An 18,547-nucleotide genomic window follows, 5' to 3' on the forward strand; every position below is an offset into this window, starting at 1 on the left:
TTTTGATCTGCCCTTCTTGCTTCTCAGTGGGCCTTTATTTATGTGTCCTCTATAATCTGGAATGCACTCCATGGTTGATCTCTATCCAGACTGGCTCCTTTCTCCTCCTGTACTCTCTCTTCCCACTATGTTTAGGAGGTGATCTCAGAGCCTTTGTAATGGACAATAGTTAAGGCCATCTTGTGTGAGCTCCCTTAGACACTTTCTTCCTCAGTGCGTAATAGTATAATATATATTACCTCTTATTTCTTTCCTTCCTTTCTTCCTGCAGGCTTGGGAGAACTGATTCTTAACTCCTTCCTGAAAGCTCATCATTCCACTTCTAGTTTGGAGCCTTGATTTCCTGTTTTGCTGGGACCTGTAATCACTACTTCTACTTATCATTTTCCATTTATTCCTTTTAATGAGTTTTCTTCCATTTTCCTTTACAACAACTATCCCAAGGTTTTGTACCCAACACTCTACTCACCTCCCACTCCTCCCTCTCAGATCAATCCATCTTTCATAACCCATTTCTACCTCCTCCTCTTTACATGGTGCCATTCTCCTTTCCCCATCTACTGGCTGACCTTCTGGGTCTTGTCTTAAACTGTGCTCTTTAATGTTTCATCATATTCTGCCTCAGGTAGATGACTAATAGTTTTATGTGAGTTGGTCACTCAGCCTAAGTTTCTCAGTGCGAAACTGTCTTGTGTTTCTTTTGATTCTTCCATGGTGCTTGTAAAATCCTGAGCACGTAACTTAAAATGTATTTAAGTATAAACTCTTGTTGAGTCGATCTGACTTCCACAGCATATTAGAGAAGCCTAAATCACTTTACCTTTCTACTTTAGCTCATGGTGCAACCCCTTATTGACCACATTCAATCCAGCTAAGTCGAAATCGGAGTCAACTTGGGGATTTCAACAGTACAGTATCCAACCAATAGCGTGTATGCAGAGTCAGGGAGGAGATATAACTCAACTGTAACATTGGTACTTTGATTTAATTAAGGAACTTACCTGGCCTCTGCCAGGTTTTCCTGGCACAATGGGGAGAAACACATCTAAAACGCTTTATCCCTCATAGAATTACAGAATCTTAGAGCCAGCCAGGAACCTCACCTGGAAAACGAATTCCCTGACTCTACATGGCAGGTGCTACACATCTACTTTTCCCTTCACCATCTAAGTGGGAAGCCTTCTATTTATTTATTTATTTATTTATTTATTTATTTATTTATTTATTGCAGTTGCAAGATTTAATATAGTGAAAACAGAGCTCCCATACAACGGGAGGGGACCCAAAGGGGGTTGCCACTGCTGGTTCGAATGCCTGGTTTATATCCCGATCATTGTCCCTCCCCCTGTGTTCTCAGGTGATAGATGATTTGATTATTTCTTTACCTCCTGCTTTTAGCCTAATTGGTATTTTAGTGAGCTCTCTTTACTACCTGACTGGTCGGGTGTGAGCTCAGTTACAAGCCCCATATTTAGAGGTGGGTGCGGTCACCTTCCCCAGCTAGAAAGCCTTCTTTTTATATCAACTTCCTTTTAATTATGAAGTATTACAATCAAGCATAAAGACATAATAAATGTTAACATCTTTCCTTTGTGTCTGTTTAAAAAATGTTTTTTATTACAGAAAATTTCAAATAGATTTAAAGTAGAGAAATGCACGTGATGAAACCCCATGTACTCGCCATTCCATTTCAATAGTTATTACTTCACAGAAGGTAGGAGTCTCACCCGCTGTTTTTACTTATAACATCATGCTGTGTTTTCCTTTGATTTTCTGGGTTCTGTTGGTTTGCATTGGTCTACAGTTGTCTTTCCTGTTTCCCCTTTGTTTTGCTTTGTTCTTTCCTGAGCTCTGCTGTCCTGTCTAAATCCAAAATCAACATACAAGCAGTGATTTGCCATGATTATGCTTATTTATTTTATAAAACAGAAACTAATTTTGAGTGTAATATTCCTAAATCAGAATGGTAAGTACCTAAATTAAAATGGGGAAAAGAAAACAGCCCCCTTTTTAAGGTCAACAAATGTTAAAGCATAGCTGGATTAGTAACACTGCATATTCACAAATACACGCACACACCACATTCCAGCCAGTCATTACACTTATTTTTAAAACTAGTTATTAAAATTCTCACGCAGTCTTGATTTCATAACCCTGTTTTTAAACATTCAGTATCAAGAAAGGAAAAGTAAGGCTCAGTCCAGGAAATCTCCTTTAAGTAAACATTAACTCTAGTTACCAGAAGAAATAATTACTATGACAGCATTTTGTACTCAGAATTATACCTCTGCCATGCATGCAAACATTTACTGCATGCCTGCTCTCCACTAGACTCTCAACTATGAGGAGAGATTGAGATAAGACTTGAATCCTTCAGCCATGAAGAGCACAGTCATACTGCATTCGAGTTCAATACCATAATAAGGCATCTTACACCACTACTGTCCAAAGAGTCAAGGAACATGACATCAATGATGCTGGAAACCATGTAACCAGGCAGTGGCAGTACTCTGCTCCCCTGTCCTCTCACTGGATGTGATGGAATGAGGGCATGAGCTTTGCAGTGGGCAAGGGGGGGGGGTACATGTTTAGACTATAATATTACCCGAGTCATAGGTACACACCTAAGTCCCCTGAATTTGGGAAGGACAGAGAAAAAAGAAGGTCCCAGTGTCCCTAGAAGCGAAGCCCCAGCTCCTATCTCAGTACAGCAGCAACTCCATTCATTCAATATCACCATTCACTCATTTATTCAACATTTGTTGAAAGCCAGCAACATGTGACAGGATACAAAGATCTAGAGAAGGAATCTGTCTTCTACTTTGGGAAGGATAACATGAGACCAAGAAAAAGTCCCTATTGTTCTTGTCACTTTTGCTTTCTTAACTCACTTTCCTAAAGGAACAGGGAAACCTCTTTCCATTCAATCCTAACAAATACCAGTGGCCTAGGATTTCATAAAAAGCACATCTTTTACCTCTGTAAACTAAGAATTCTGCCGATTTGGTCAATTTGTTTTTCTGTGTCTGTGAACACTTTCCATGGGAGTTTACTTGAAGACTAAGGGGAAAACTGCCTTAATTTTAGCTAGGACGTCTCAGTGAGGCACCGAATAATTCAAGATAATTGTGATCACATACTGGCTAAAATCTTAAGATGTACCTTGTTTGCCAAGGCCTGAGAAAACATTTCCTGGAGGCACAGATGAAAAGCAAAGCTGGTCAGAAAGCAGCAGGGATCAGAGGGTGGTAGGATAGGGACTGCTTCGTGGGGCTGGGAGTCGGGGACTCAGGGAGAACAGCCAGTAGCCCTGCAGAGAGCACGTCCCATGGCTGAACTCTTTTAAGTTATGAGTATTTTTATTTTTATAGCAACTTTTAAAAATATACATTTGGGATTAATATTATCTCACTTTTAATATAAAAATAAGAGAGAAGTATATTATGATGATTTAACAGGTCAGAAGCCAGTCCAGAACATCTCACTTCCCCTGTTTACATTCTATCTATCTCATAGGTGATGATGCCTGCTTTGGAGTTATTACCATTAGTATTCACCATTAGTATTTCACTCACTTTTTTGAAAACTGTATTTTTGTAATTTCTGCTGACTTTGAGATGGCCTCATAATTAAAACTGCCAAATAGTCAGACACCTTTGGGATTTCACTACCTGATCCTCTGTTGACATGGATCAAGGTCATGATCCTCAGTTAAAAAAACATTATAAAGAATGTTCTAGGGCAACTCATCAAGTTAGACCTAAAGTAAATAACTACTTGCTTAACTCAAACAATTAGACATATTTTTCCATTTTCCTTCTTAAATCTGGAGCTTCATAAAGCAAGTAATTCTCCATTATTAATATCTGTGTTAACACATTATAATATCTCACAATCAAAACAGAAAATTCAGCCTCAGTAATTAAACAAAGATGTCATAGTCTACAGGTTTTTTTAAACCACAGCAGACACAGTTCTGAATTTTAAAAGAAATTTGTTCATTTCCAGAAGCCTACAGCTACACTAATAAATTCATTCTTATAGATTTAATGTCCCCTCACTGTAACAGGCTACTAGTGTTGGTATTTTATCACATTCAGTGTCTGATCATATGAAACAAACAGGCAGGAGCAATTAGTAGCAAAGAAAAAAACCTGCATCCTACAAGAAACCAGGGGATCTCCCTGGCCCAGGCAAAATGATAATTTGAACTGCAAATGCCCAGTTGCACTAATGAAAAGGTTTGTATCCATCTTAAAGTACAGGTCAAGTTGGCCATCATTAAACATGAATGGAAACTTAATTATATGTCTGTTATTATTAACAGATACATAATTATTTCCAAAAATTTTTGAATTTAACCTTTTCTAAAATATTCCAGAAGCTTCTCTTCAGTCAGAGGAATGTTCGTACTCTTTTATTGCAAGAAGTGAACTATGTATGGGTGGTTTGTAACCTAACTCCCATCGCAACTGGACCCAACTCTTTCCCTCATTGCAAAGGGATGCTGTTAAACATTTTCCCTCTACTCTCTATGCTCTACTCTTCAGTATTACCTTTCTGACTAGCCTTTGACCAGGCATATTGATAAGTGCTCAGCATATGTTAGTTCACAGGGTCCTTACAATCCTAAGTGGCAGTAACCATCAACCCCATTTTACAGATGAGAAAACCAAGACACAGAGCTTCAGACATCTTCACAAGGTCATATAAGCGTCAAAGAGTTAGGGCCAACATTAAAATTCAGGTCTGCAGTCACTGCAGCCTGCATTTGAAACTGCCTAGATACAATCCTGCCTTATCATTCACTGCTTCCTTTTTAAAACATCATAATCTCTTTTATTTGGGCAGTTTTCCCATGTTCAATATGAAGGGGGAATTTGCTAGGATTCTGTGTTCCTTAAATTCTAGGACACTATCAATTTTAATTTTTTATTGTGGTAAAATATACATGTAAAATTTAGCATTTTAACCATTTTAAAGTGTACAGTTCAGTGGTAGTAAGTACATTTACATTGTTTTGCAGTCATCACCATCATCCATCTAAATAACTCTTTTCAACTTGCAAAACTGAAATTCTGTGTGCAATAAGTATTATCTTCCCATTCCCTGCTCCCCTCAGCTCCTGGCAGTCACCCTTCTACTATCTGTCTCTAAAATTTGACTATTCTAAGTACCTTATTAATAAAAAAAGGAAAGAAAGGAGAGAGGAAGGGAGGATGGATCCGAGCTAAAATGTATACATATACCCATTTTAAGATCATAAAACACATCCCAACTTCTGAAATATTAAATTGGAAAAATCTAATATTATCAGCAAATCACTAAATTATAAGCATATAATCTTCTACTTGTTGGATTCCCAATGCTAGCCCAAGTTGCTTTTTGGTTCTAAAATAAAGTCTATCATGGTAGGTGTGTGGTGACAACTTAATTTCACACCTATGCTTTTATGGTTCCAAACAGCCAGCCCTCCTCTCCTCTTCTTGCTTTGTTTTTTTCCTTTTGCTGTCTTTCTTCTTTCATACTGTCATTCTCTGCGTGCTTGAGAAAACACACTTAATTTGGAAAGTTGGGCTCAAGGTGATGAATTCATATAGATAAGTTAGATAGATATAAATAAATTTAGCAACAACAACAAAAATTCCTTATCTCTCTGGATCTACATCTAGTTTATTTTGTTATTGTTACTTTTAGGATAAAAACTGAATCTTTACTAGTTCTGTAAAATATTTGTCATTTTGGGGATTCTCAAGGTTAAAATGTCAAATAATAAGAGAGAAAGCAACTGAAAACACAGATCAACAAGCCACTACCCATCCAAGGAATAAATTTAAAACAACTTCCACTCATTCCAACATGCATTCCACTTTATCATTCATGGAGCATCATTCATTACAAATATAACTACTGAGCCAGGCATTCTTCTAAGCACTAGGAATACAGTAATTTTTTTAAAATAAGGGCAAAAACATTCCAGTTGGAAAGACAGAAAATAAATGATATAAACATCACAAACACATTGCACATAAGAAAGTGGTGAATGCTAAGAACAAAATAAGCAGGGAGATGTAAGACAAAGAATAAATGGGTATAATTTTAGTTAGGGTGGTGATGCAAGGCCTCACTGAGAGCATGACTTTTGAGTAAACAACAGGAGAGGCCAGGCGCGGTGGCTCACGCTTGTAATTCCAGCACTTTGGGAGGCCGAGGCGGGCGGATCACGAGGTCAGGAGATCGAGACCATGGTGAAACCCCGTCTCTACTAAAAATACAAAAAAAATTAGCCGGGCGTGGTGGCGGGCGCCTGTAGTCCCAGCTACTCGGAGAGGCTGAGGCAGGAGAATGGCGTGAGCCCAGGAGGCGGAGCTTGCAGTGAGCCGAGATGGCGCCACTGCACTCCAGCCTGGGCCACAGAGCGAGACTCCGTCTCCAAAAAAAAAAACAACAGGAGAATGTGAGGGAGCTAGCCACACAAATATCTGGGGAAAGAGCTTTCCAGGCAGAGTGAAAAGCCAGTGCCTGGAAAAGGCAGTGCAAAGGCCCTGAGGCCAGTGTACCTGGCATGTTTAAGAATCAGTGAAAAAGCCAATGTGCTTGGCGTGGAGCGAATAAGGAGATGTGTGACGAGAGATGAGGTCAGAAAATCCTATGAGGCCTTGCAGCACACAGTAAGCACTGTGGTTTTTACTCTGAGTAAGATGTGATGCCACTGGTAGTTTCTGAAAAAAGGGGTGAGTGTCATGATCTAACTTATATTCAGATGTAACCATCATTACTTTTTATCATTTCTGAAAATACTTTCACAGAACGGATTAAGCACATGTTAATGGAAATGTTTTAGACACATGTCAAAAATTGAACTACAGGTACGCTTAGGCTACTATTGCCATTGGTGGCCTCTGGGTGTGGGATAGAAATAGGTTCTTCTAACAATAGTAAATTCCTTTTTCACTCATGCTAAATGGTCAGAAGAACATGGAGTAAAGAAGGGGTGAGATAGGACATTGAAATAGACTAAGGAATATGCCAGGAAACACCAATTGCAGAGCATGAAGCAATCCCCAAAGAAATCAGCAAACCCAGACCCTTAAATCTCTGGAGGAGAAATTTGCAGAGCAAATATAAAGTATAATAGTAAGGCATTATGTGTTTTAACAAGTAAAATATCTCCAATTGTCAAGTTTGTGTAGCTGCACTACCGCTAAAGGATGGGTTGTATTATTTGCACTCAGAAATGCAGAGGTAAACCAGGTGGGAACACAGAGTATTCAGCACAGGACTGGCTGGGAGCTCTAATATTTGTGTCACATCATATGAAGATGTTTTAGCTGTAGGATGTACTCTTAAGGTTCCCAAAGCAAGCAGTTTTCATGTCTACCACAGATCCAAAAGTAGATCACGATTCTTTCATACAATTCTCATTAGCTTTTATATAAACACAGTTAACTCATAAGCATATGAGTGCATCTTACTGAAAATTGAATATCCTTCAAGCACAAAATATCTCCTTTCCTCTGTCCTCCACTGAATCTGTTTTTGTGACATTCTTTAGATTTTATGTATTCATCACAGATTAAAACCACGGTATTTCCAACCGTGCCCAGACAAAGGGTAGCTCTGCCACATCTTCAATTTTTGAGAAGGATGCCTAGAAAGAGGCCTCATTTTTCAGTGAGTAACACCATTAACCCATTTATGCTGAAGGTTGTGAATTTTTTTTTTTTAATGAGACCTTGGCGATGACTTTGAGCAGGATATAAATAATTCCCACAAGCTTAGCGTTCCAATAATGGGACACTACGCATAAATGGGTTAAAGGCCCAACTCCACAATTTAATTCGAGAACTGGAACTGAAATGATTGCCATGAACCACTAGATGGCACTTCAGGTCAAATACTGCTGTAAATCCTGTTGCTTTTTGAATGTCTTTCATTATGCTTTCCCTTTAGAATTGCTATTTGATCCTTTATAGTGAATAACCCAATATGACTGAGAAATCATCTATTATGTGCAAGATTCTTTCCCTTATAGGACTATTTGATTGAAGCCACAGTAGGTCATTCAGGCACAATCTAAAAGCCAGTCTGTTTTTATGGGCAGAATCAGGTGACATGTTGGTATTTATAAAAGGTACACTAATAGCACTTTTTAAAAAGTTATCCTTAGAGTCAAAAGAAAATTAAGATATCTTAAGGAATAAAATCAGAGCACATCTGTTGCCCTAAACTTTTCTTGTTCTAATCAGCTATTCTATGTTCTAAATTTTGGAATAAGCAACAAAGGATTTGTAACACAGAATTTATAACAGGCAGACCCTACCATTTGACTCTGAAGCCATTCAATGAGCGTTTCTGCTGTTGAATCTGGGATCTGGCATCTCAAGCCTTCTTTCTCATCTGTTTCCATCATCTCTAACAATCCACGCAGGTCTTCCACAAGGTGCAGAGCTCGCAAACTTCCCATGAATGGAGAGGTGGGAGATTGGCAATCAAAAATCCCATTGGAATATTCCAGGGCCTTAGAACCTAAGTTAAACAAAATCACAGGAAGAGCAATGGGATTTATGTTAGATAAAAATGCCAAAGCCGAAGGCGGTAAACCAGTCTAGTCACAGTAAGGAACAATCAAAAGAGACAGAAAAAAGAGAATTCAATCACATAAATCTCTCCAAGTCAGAGTTACATGGTGCAAAAATTAAAACCATGTAGTTGATGGTAAATATCCATGGTCCAATTCGTAACTAGGAGGCCAATCATGGGGTATAGAAAGAAAAGAGCCCGGTGGGCTTTGGTATGAGGTGTGCTGGCCTCGTGGAGATCATGGATAAGAAAGTGGCAGATCAGAAAATACAAATATTAGAGCTGGTCCATTCCGGACCAATACTGGACCAAATGATTTCTGGCTTGGAAAAACTGTGGATGAAGGGTTATGAAATGAACCCAGATAAAGACTATCAGAGTAAATTCTGAGGAAAGATAATGAGCTCAATGTATTAAATGATTATACTGGTGTGCCTATAGGACATTTCTGGAGAGATATCTGGTTGGAAATTAGAGATAGGAACTGGAAGCTTAGCAAAGAATTGGGAAGGTAAATAGATGCGAACAAGCTAAGTGCAGTGACACGTGCCTGTAATCGCAGGTACTTGAGGTGGGAAGGTTGCTTGAGCACAGCATTTCAAGGCTGCACTATGCATGTTATTCACAGGTAATCATGCCTGTAAATAGCCACTGCACTCCAGCTTGAGAAACAGAGCAAGACCTCCTCTCTTAAAAAAACAAAATAGATATGGCTGGGCACGGTGGCTCACGCCTGTAATCCCAGCACTTTGGGAGGCCAAGACAGGTGGATCACGATGTCAGGAGTTTAAGACTAGCCTGGCCAAGATGGTGAAACCCTGTCTCTACTAAAAATACAAAAATTAGCCAGGCGCAGTGGTGGGTGCCTGTAATCCCAGCTACTTCGGAGGCTGAGGCAGAGAACTGCTTGAACCCAGGAGGCGGAGGTTGCAGTGAGCTGAGATTGTACCACTGCACTCCAGCCTGGGCAACAGAGAGAGACTCCATCTCAAAAAAAAAAAAAAAAAAAAAAAAAAAAAAAAAAAAAAGATATGGGAGTCATTGGTGGAAAGTGAATTTTGAATTCAAGAAAACAGATCAGAACATTCATGTTTACTGGGTAGAGAAGTGTCCCTCAAAGTATGGTCCACAGACCACCTACACCAGAATTACCTGAGATGCAGATTCTTTATCCTTGATTAGAAACCTAGGATGGAACTGGAATTTTTGATACTTTAAAATAATGTTTGAAAATAATGCTGGCAGAAAATGGAGAAGAGGAACAAAGATGAAATTACAGGGAAGCAAAAGGCATAGGGCTAAAAAATGAAAATACAGTGAAAAGATAATACAAAAGTTGTAGTGAAAAAGCCAAGTGAGCAGAATAAATGTTGTGATTCTGTCTTTCACAGGATGCAGATCACCTGCTATGATACCATCCATCTGCTCCAACGCCGCAGCCAACATGTCACTTGCATCACTCATCATTTTCTTATTTGTCGGGGGCAAATTCCAACCCAGATCTGAAAAAAAATGATGTTATCATTACATCCATTAAATGACACAGGCTTGCTAGTGGGTTTGCTAATTCACCTTCAAATGATAGCTCTGCTGTGTAGTCAAATATGGAAGAAGAACTTCAGTAGTGGAGTAGTAAGCTGTGGCCAATCACCTACTGTAGTGCAAAGCCACATGCGATACCTGTATCGGTTAATAAAGAAGATTCCGTTCTTGCACTTGAGGTGTTTAAAATCCACTAGCATGGTTTCCATGCTGTTCTCTAGAACTCTAGACCTCTGTAAAGGGCAACAGGGATGGCCATGGAAGCTTGCTGAGGGCCATGACAAGCACTGGCCAGACAAGACTCCTTTCTCCCTTTACCAGCCTCACCCAATCTCTGTTCTCTTAATTTTGTTTATTTTTGTTTTTGTTTTTTCTTTCTGTACAAGGGCTTAAGATTTGTCTAAGAAAAGGATTCACTAACACATATACTAAATGTATGTGCACACACACACATACAAACACACACATACACCCCTACTGGTATTAAACATTTTGTAGTGGGGCCATAGCTATCACATACTGAGTGACTATAGTGGTTCCTACACATTTACATAAATTATCCATAATCCTTAGTCAACAGCCGTATAAAATGTGTAAATTCATCTCCATTTTATAAATGAGGATAAAAGATGTTTGATTTTTGCATGGAAACACAGCAAAGTAAATATAGCGAAGTTCAGTTTCTAACCTAGGTCTGTCTAACTTCCACTATAATACATAATTTCTGTTTACGTGATCCTATCTGAAGATGGGTTTATCCTGAAATTACGTCACAATCTACTCATTGGTTTATCTGTTAAAAAATATATTGAGATAATGCTTGCAAAAACTTTGGTCATTGGCAGGAAAAAGTCAAGATAATGTGATTTTCAACATTCATTAATGCATTTCAGGTACCAGACTAAGCACCCAGTAGATTCTCCCAATAGACCCGAATAAAGCTCTTACTATATTATAGATACTGTGGTATAGCAAATACCTGGGAAATAAAGGGCATGCTGTTTCACAGAAACCTTTGCCCTCTGTTTCCAAGCAGCCAAATCACACCACTTGATTTTCACAAATATATTTATAGTTCTGGTATCAACTTCTTGGATCAGTTCCCAATTATGCATTCATTCTAACATAATGCCATATAATTGTTGTAAAATATCATTTTGATTTAAAGTCATTTCACCTAAGGATTTTCCAGAACTTTGCTCACTTCCAAAGGTGAAAAATATCACTACCATTTATCTGGAAATACTACAGCATGAAAATACTCAAGGTACGTGTCTACAGTTACCCAGGAAACAAGGAATCAACAAGTTAGGTTGTGAACCTAGGTCATTCCAAAAAATTTATTCACACACTCAGCCAGTGCACCATCCAAAGAAGCAGGACACACATTTAACAACCACATTCCAGTATGAGAAACTCAAAATATGAAAACTGACAGCATAAAAGTTTAAGCTGAATTACATAATTAAGTGGCTTGCATTCTCTTTCATTTAAAAAGCAGTATTTCGTATAGATACATTTATATATGTGTCTATATAAAACAAAGACACATACCAGGCTCAGCTATAAACATGGGAATACCAATAACACAAAGTAATGCCCATATTAGAAAAACATATCATCTCACTAAATTAGAAAAAAATACTCGTCTTTGTTAGCAACTATATTTTGTGTAGAGCATAAACACTGTTTCAAGTCCGATAGGTATAATAGTTACCGAGTTCTTCTCTGTTCTGTTTAATGAGCCTTTCAAATGCTGTTAAATGAAGGTATAAAACAATCTAGATCACGTTTTTCAAAGTAGGGAAGAACTAGTTCTTTAAAAATTTCCAATTCATTGGAGACGAATCCCTTCATTTAATAAAAATATGATGACAATGTTAAATTGCTATGAAAGTTCAAAACGCTAACTTTTAATCTCTATATCATGTAGCAGCCTGCATGTACTAGTCAGGGAAAGACAGTACATACAAGTAATAAACACATATGTAACATGGCGAAGGTGGTAGGTGCTAAGGGGAAAAATGGAGTAGGATAAGGGGGCCCAATTTGGAAGGCTTTGCAAATTAAACAGGTAGCCAGGGACTGGCATTAGAATCAAAGGCCAAAGATTTCTCTAATAAGTTAAAAGTAGTCAAATATAAGGGGTCCAGTTCAGTGGTATTCCAAGTGTAGAATTCCTAGAAATCAATGAAAAAATGGGAGGCATGAGGATATGAACAATCATTTGGCAGAAGAAATGTTTTCAACCAACAAAAATATGAAGAGGTGCTTAATATCATTAATAAATGAGGAATCTAAAGGAATATGATAACGTTTTATACCCAGTTAGTGAAAAAAATTGACACAGCCAAGTGTTGTGGAGAATATGAATTCACAGAATCTTTACTTTTTGTTTGTTTTTTGAGACAAGGTCTCACTATGTTGGCAGTTGACTGGTCTTGAATTCCTGGGCTCATACAACCCTACAGACTCAGCCACGATTTTATTAAATCCAAAGGCAGTAATGAAGAAACAATGGACACATAGGAGAAAGAAAAATCAATAGCCAAGGTGGTAGACTTAAACTGAAGCATATAAATAATCGGATTAAGAGTTGTGTAAGTTGGAGCTAAGAGAGGGTATGCAAAGGCATACAAAGTGGTATATAACAGCAGAGACTCAGAAGCAGAAAGAGTGAGAGGGAGGTAAGGATGAAAATAGGTACAATGTACACTATTCAGGTGACAGGAGCACTAAAATCCCAGACTTCCACTATACAATTCATCCATGTAACTGAAAACCACTTGCACCCCTAAAGCTACTGAAATAAAACAATTTTTTAAAATAACATTTTAAAAATTACATTAAGTACAAATGCAATAAACACTGATAAGAGCCAGAGATCATCAGATTAGTTTTTTAAGTCCTAATTATGTGCTGTTAATAGAGACTTTAAATATAAAGAAATATAATAGTAAAAGGATGAAAAATGAGATAACATATATATGTAAGCATAGGAAAGCAGGAGCGGGTTTATTAAAAAACTACAAATCAGGAAGTATGACTAGAAAGAAAGATAGTTTACAATAATAAGTGTTAATTCATCAGGAAGTCATAAGAAGCACAAATGTTTTTGCAACTAATAACAAAGCTTCCAAATACATGAAGCCAAAACTGATGGTGTTAAGGGAGAATTAGACAAATTTAATCCACTTATATTTAACATAATATAAATATGGTTGACCTGGTTGGATTTAAATCTACTGATAAGGTTGGATTTAAGTCTATTGTCCTGCTATTACTTTTCTGTTTGTCCCTTCTATCATTTGTTCTTTTACAACCTTCTTTTGAATTGACAGGTAATGTAGGAAAAAAAACTCAGTAACACACAAGATTTGAAAATATTATCAACCATCTTGACTAAATTCAATTTATAGAACAAAACACACAAATGCAGAATATACATTCAAGTCTACACATTATATTCACCGGGATAAGGCATATATTTAAGGCCAAAGAATCAGTTTTGAAAATTTCAAATGGGTTTTAAAGAACTACACAGAAGAGTAAGAAACACACAACCTGAAGTGGTGAAGTACTAAAAATAGACCGTCCATATTTATTAAAATTCTGCCTTGCCCATGGCTTGAGCTATTTTAGAGGCAGCCTAATTTATCAGGCATCTGTGTTGATAAAGCTATGTTAATTTTCGGGGCTAGGTCAACGTATTTTTAAAAATGAAAAGGCTAAATAAAAAAGCTTTAGAAAATCCCCTGGTCTCTAAAAAGACTCTCTTAAATCTTCATAAATATTTCTGAGAGGAAGATTCCCTGGGCTTCCTCACATAATTAATATAATGAAATATTATTCTAATACGATGAAATATTATTCTACAGTAGAGAGATGGAACAAATAATACATGCAACATTATGTTGAGCAAAAGAAGCCAGACAGAAAGGACCATGCACTGTATGATACTTTTATATGAATTCAAGAACAGGCAACCTATGATAGAAGGTAGAGCAATAATTACTTACAGAAAATGGTGGGTGACTGAAAGGAGACATTTGTAGAATTTCTGGTCAGTATCTTGATTGAGATATAGGTTACACAAGTTTATACATTTGCCAAAACTCATCAAACTATGGTCTTTAAAGCTTGTCAGGCATTAAGAATCCCAATGTCAATCCCATTTAAGTTCTTTATTTTAACTAGGAAAGAACCATTCATTGTTGGCTAAGTGTTGAAAGCATAAAATTCATTTAGAACTAATTTAATTGGGAATGCCTTTGAAACATATGAATTAATAATACTGTTTAGCTTCTGAGGCAGATGTAATTGCTGTCCTCTGTAATTCCATGCATGCCAGCCCAACTTTTAACTGTCCAAGATTTCAGGGAGGCCTCTGCCATTGCATGTGGTGGTCTGAAAATGCCAGAGAATTAATGTCCCTTTAATATTTAAAGCTATCAGCTTTAAACATTTCAGCCCACTTTCCCCTAGAAAGACCGAATTCTGATTCATGTAATCTACATTGGTTCCCAGAATTATCCAGACAATTAAGATCTACTCAGAGTGGTAACTTGTTTGATAATGCATCATTTATCAGTTATATTCTTTATTTCTCTAAGTCTTTCCTAGGATTACTTTCCAAATAAAACTTTTGTATTTGAAAAATTAGGAAAGAGAAGTTGGTTGTTAGAAATTAGAAATAAAAATTCCACTTTAAAAAAGAACTAAATAATGAATGAAGTTGGATATGCATGGACCTCTGCATCTAAGATTATGATGATAATATGTCATGAATCAAGGATCATGAATAATCCAACTATATGAACCTATGGTCCAAAATAAAAGGTTCAGAATATCCAGCTCCGTTTCTTTTCATTCTTTGCTTACCCAGAAATCTGCCAGTTATAATTGAGTTCTTTGGGTGGACAAAACCACTTAGAAAATTGCAACTTCACCATCCAAGGCCAAGCACAGTGACTCACACCTGTAATCCCCCTACTTTGGGAGGCCAAGGCAGGAGGGTCGCTAGAGCCCAGGAGTTTGAGACCAGCCTGGGCCACATAGTGAGACCTTGTCTCTACAAAAAATAATACAAAATAAGCTGGGTGTGGTGGCAGGTGCCTGTGGTTCCAGCTGCTCAGGAGGCTGAGGTAGATCACTTGAGCCCAGGAGCTCAAGGCTGCAGTGAGCTGTGATTGTGCCACTGCACTCTAGCCTGGGCGATAAAGAACCTGTCTCAAAAATAAAGAAAAAAAATCCTAAAGAACAGCATCCAATAATTCTCACAAAATAGCAAATTTATGCCGGGCGCGGTGGCTCACGCCTGTAATCCCAGCACTTTGGGAGGCTGAGGCAGGCGGATCACGAGGTCAGGAGATCGAGACCATCCTGGCTAACACAGTGAAACCCCGTCTCTACAAAAAATACAAAAAATTAGCTGTGCGTGGTGGTGGGCACCTGTAGCTCCCTGTAGCTACTCGGGAGGCTGAGGGAGGAGAATGGCGTGAACCCGGGAGGCAGAGCTTGCAGTGAGCCGAGATCGCGCCACTGCACTCCAGCCTGGGCGACAGAGCGAGACTCTGTCTCGAAAAAAAAAAAAAAATAGCAAATTTATTTCTGGATTCTAAGTGGCTAATATACGCTTCTTTGAATGACTTCCTAAAGAAAAAGGTACCAGGAAATATATTAATCACCACCACAACAAAGGAGTGAAGCTGGGGTTCAAAGTCATAGTTCAAACTGGAGAAGCCTCTTATTTGTTCGGTGATGTAAACGGTGAAATGAGCTCTGTTTGCAGGAGTTCTCGGGCTACTGGTTTCCTATTCCAATGGCTTAGTAAAAACAAATGTAGGAAAGTTTTAGATAAGCAAGCTCTTGGGGATAAGATTCAAATATTACAGTAAGAGACTAAACCGGGGGAGGGGGGTGGGTAACCAACAGAAATATGTTCAGGGTATATTTCAAGTTTGGTCAGGACCCATTAGAGCAGATTTGAATGGGGTAAAATATCAAGGAAAGTTCTGGGCATGGGTGTGGTGGCTAAAGCGCTGGCAGGACACCATAATTTTTTGCAGGGTTGCTGACTAACTGATGTTTTAGGTCAGGCTCACTGCCCAGTCTTCCTGTGAAGAAAAGAAAGGCCATAAGAAAATTAACAAGTTTCTTTTAAATTTTTGTGAGAATAACATTTGTCCTAGCTTTCTCAGCTTTCTTTAGGTAAAATGCTTGGGTTTGAAAGAGAACCCTGAACTTCTTACCCAAGATGCATACAATTCATTGAGACTAAGACACTTAAAAGAAGGAATCTTCAGAGAAAGGGAGAATGTTCACATACATTCGACTAGGCTGGTAGAATGCCACAGTATTCTGTGGTCATTATGAAAATAGAATATGTTTTCACACAAATTACTCATACCTTTCTCAACAGTTTAGTTTTTTTATTTTTTTTCTGCCAAGAAGCTGTCTCAGAAGGTTAACCAATTACGCAATGATTGCCAATGTGTGCAGCTAATACAATCTCAGCAAAGAGAAACTGTCTTAAAAACAGAGACATCATATTTGCTAGCACAACAGGGTGACAACCATCGACAATAATTTACTGTACATTTATAAATAACTAAAAGAATTGGAATGTCTGTAACACAAAGAAATGACAGATGCTTGAGGTGATAGATACCCCATTTACCCTGATGTGATTATTATGTGATGTATGCCTGTATCAAAATATCTCATGTACCCCATAAAGGCACATATCTACTATGTACTCATAAAAATTAATTTAAAACAAAAACCAAACCGGATCTAAAGGGAGAAACAGGTACTAGTAGGTCAGTGGTTTGGAACAGCAGCATCACCTGTGAGCTAGTAAGAAATGCAAATCCTGCCAGACATGGTGGCTCACGCCTGTAATCCCAGCACTTTGGGAAGCTGAGGTGGGCAGACCACTTGAGGTCAGGAGTCCGAGACCAGACTGGCCAACATGGTGAAATCCCACCTCTACTAAAAATACAAAAGTTAGCTGGACGTGGTGGTGTGAGCCTGTAGTCCCAGCTATTGGAGATGCTGAGGCAGGAGAATTGCTTGAACCCAGGAGGCAGAGGTTGCAGTGAGCCAAGATCGTACCACTGCACTCCAGCCTGGGCGACACAGTGAGACTCCATCTCAAAAAAAAAAAAAGAAATGCAAATTCCTGGACCCCACCCTAGGTCTACTGAATCAGAAACACCAGGGGCAGGCCCAGCAATCTGTGTTTTTCCAAGCCCTCCCACTGGCTCTGAGGCGCACTCAATCACTAGACTCACACACACTGAGGCCTGTCTTTCCTCCTTGGGACAACAAGCCCTGCCCAGATGAGGTGGAAATTGGCTGACAAGGTAAATAAGGGCAGAATTCCTCTCCCCATGCCTCAGCTTCTTACTTTTCATCCAAAAATAATAGCTCTGAAGAAGCCATTCAGGTTTTAATTCAAAAAATCTCTCCCTTTAAACCTCAACCACTATAGGTCCATATGTCTGCAACATTTTAGAGATTCTTAAATACAACCCTCCTTGTTTTCTGGTTCTCTGCTATGTATTTGTCATCACATATTTTTTTCCTCCCCTCTCCATGAGCCCAAACCCTTTTCACCACCAATCTGCTCTAACATCCCTAGAAAATTAATTCAGAATCACTTGGAAAGGGCAAAACAAGGGCAGGGGAAGCGGTGAAACCAGAAAAGGTAGGGGATGTTGGCAGCAGGGGTGATATCTAATGTTACAACACATTTTTTTTAAATGGGGTCTGGCTATATTGCCCAGGCTAGCCTCAAACTCCTGGGCTCAAGTGATCCTCCCACCTTAGCCTCCTGAGGAGGCTTCAAACTGTAAAATAAGGCCAGGCACAGTGGCTCACCCCTGTAATCCCAGCACTTTGGGAGGCCAAGGCGGGCAGATCACTTGAGGTCAGGAGTTTGAGATCAGCCTGGCCAACATGGGGAAACCCTATCTCTACTAAAAATACAAAACTTAGCTTGGCATGGTGGTATGTGCCTGTAGTCCCAGCTACTCAGGAGGCTAAGGCAGGAGAATAACTGGAATGTGGGAGGCTGAGATTGCAGTGGGCTGAGATTGGAGTGTCACTGCACTCCAACCTGGGCGACAGAGCAAGACTCTGTCTCCAAAAAAAAAAAAACCTGTAAAATAAATATAGAATGGATGATATAACTGGAAATTTGAACAGTGTGTATTTGATATTAAGGACTTACTGTCATTCTAAGGCTATTAATAATGCTATTATGCTTATCTTTTTTGAGTCCTTATTTTTTAGAGACAAGTCACAAAATACTCATGGATAAGATGATACAACATTTGGAATTTGCTTTAAAAATAAAATAGAATAAAATAAGGGTAAAGATATTGATAAAACAAGATTAGCCATAAGTTGATAATTG

The 18,547-nt window shown here is 38.5% G+C and overlaps 1 protein-coding gene across 10 annotated transcripts in view; it reads right to left on the reverse strand.

The window, feature by feature from the left end:
• PPFIBP1 (PPFIA binding protein 1) overlaps positions 1-18,547 on the reverse strand; it is a 542,301-nt gene that overhangs the window by 52,055 nt on the left and 471,699 nt on the right. For 9 of the 10 annotated variants that reach the window (XM_003265639.4, XM_003265638.4, XM_003265637.4 and 6 more), the window contains 2 exons: positions 9,987-10,085; positions 8,324-8,529 (listed from right to left, as the gene is read on the reverse strand). The exons of the other annotated variant lie outside the window; for it this stretch is intronic. In XM_003265639.4, the coding sequence (XP_003265687.1) occupies positions 8,324-8,529; positions 9,987-10,050 (270 nt within the window). In that variant the 5' untranslated portion in view covers positions 10,051-10,085. The remainder of the gene's footprint in view (positions 1-8,323; positions 8,530-9,986; positions 10,086-18,547) is intronic. 10 annotated transcript variants of the gene reach the window in all.

The sequence above is a fragment of the Nomascus leucogenys genome, chromosome 23, assembly GCF_006542625.1.
Source record: "Nomascus leucogenys isolate Asia chromosome 23, Asia_NLE_v1, whole genome shotgun sequence".
Classification (NCBI taxonomy): domain Eukaryota; kingdom Metazoa; phylum Chordata; class Mammalia; order Primates; family Hylobatidae; genus Nomascus; species Nomascus leucogenys.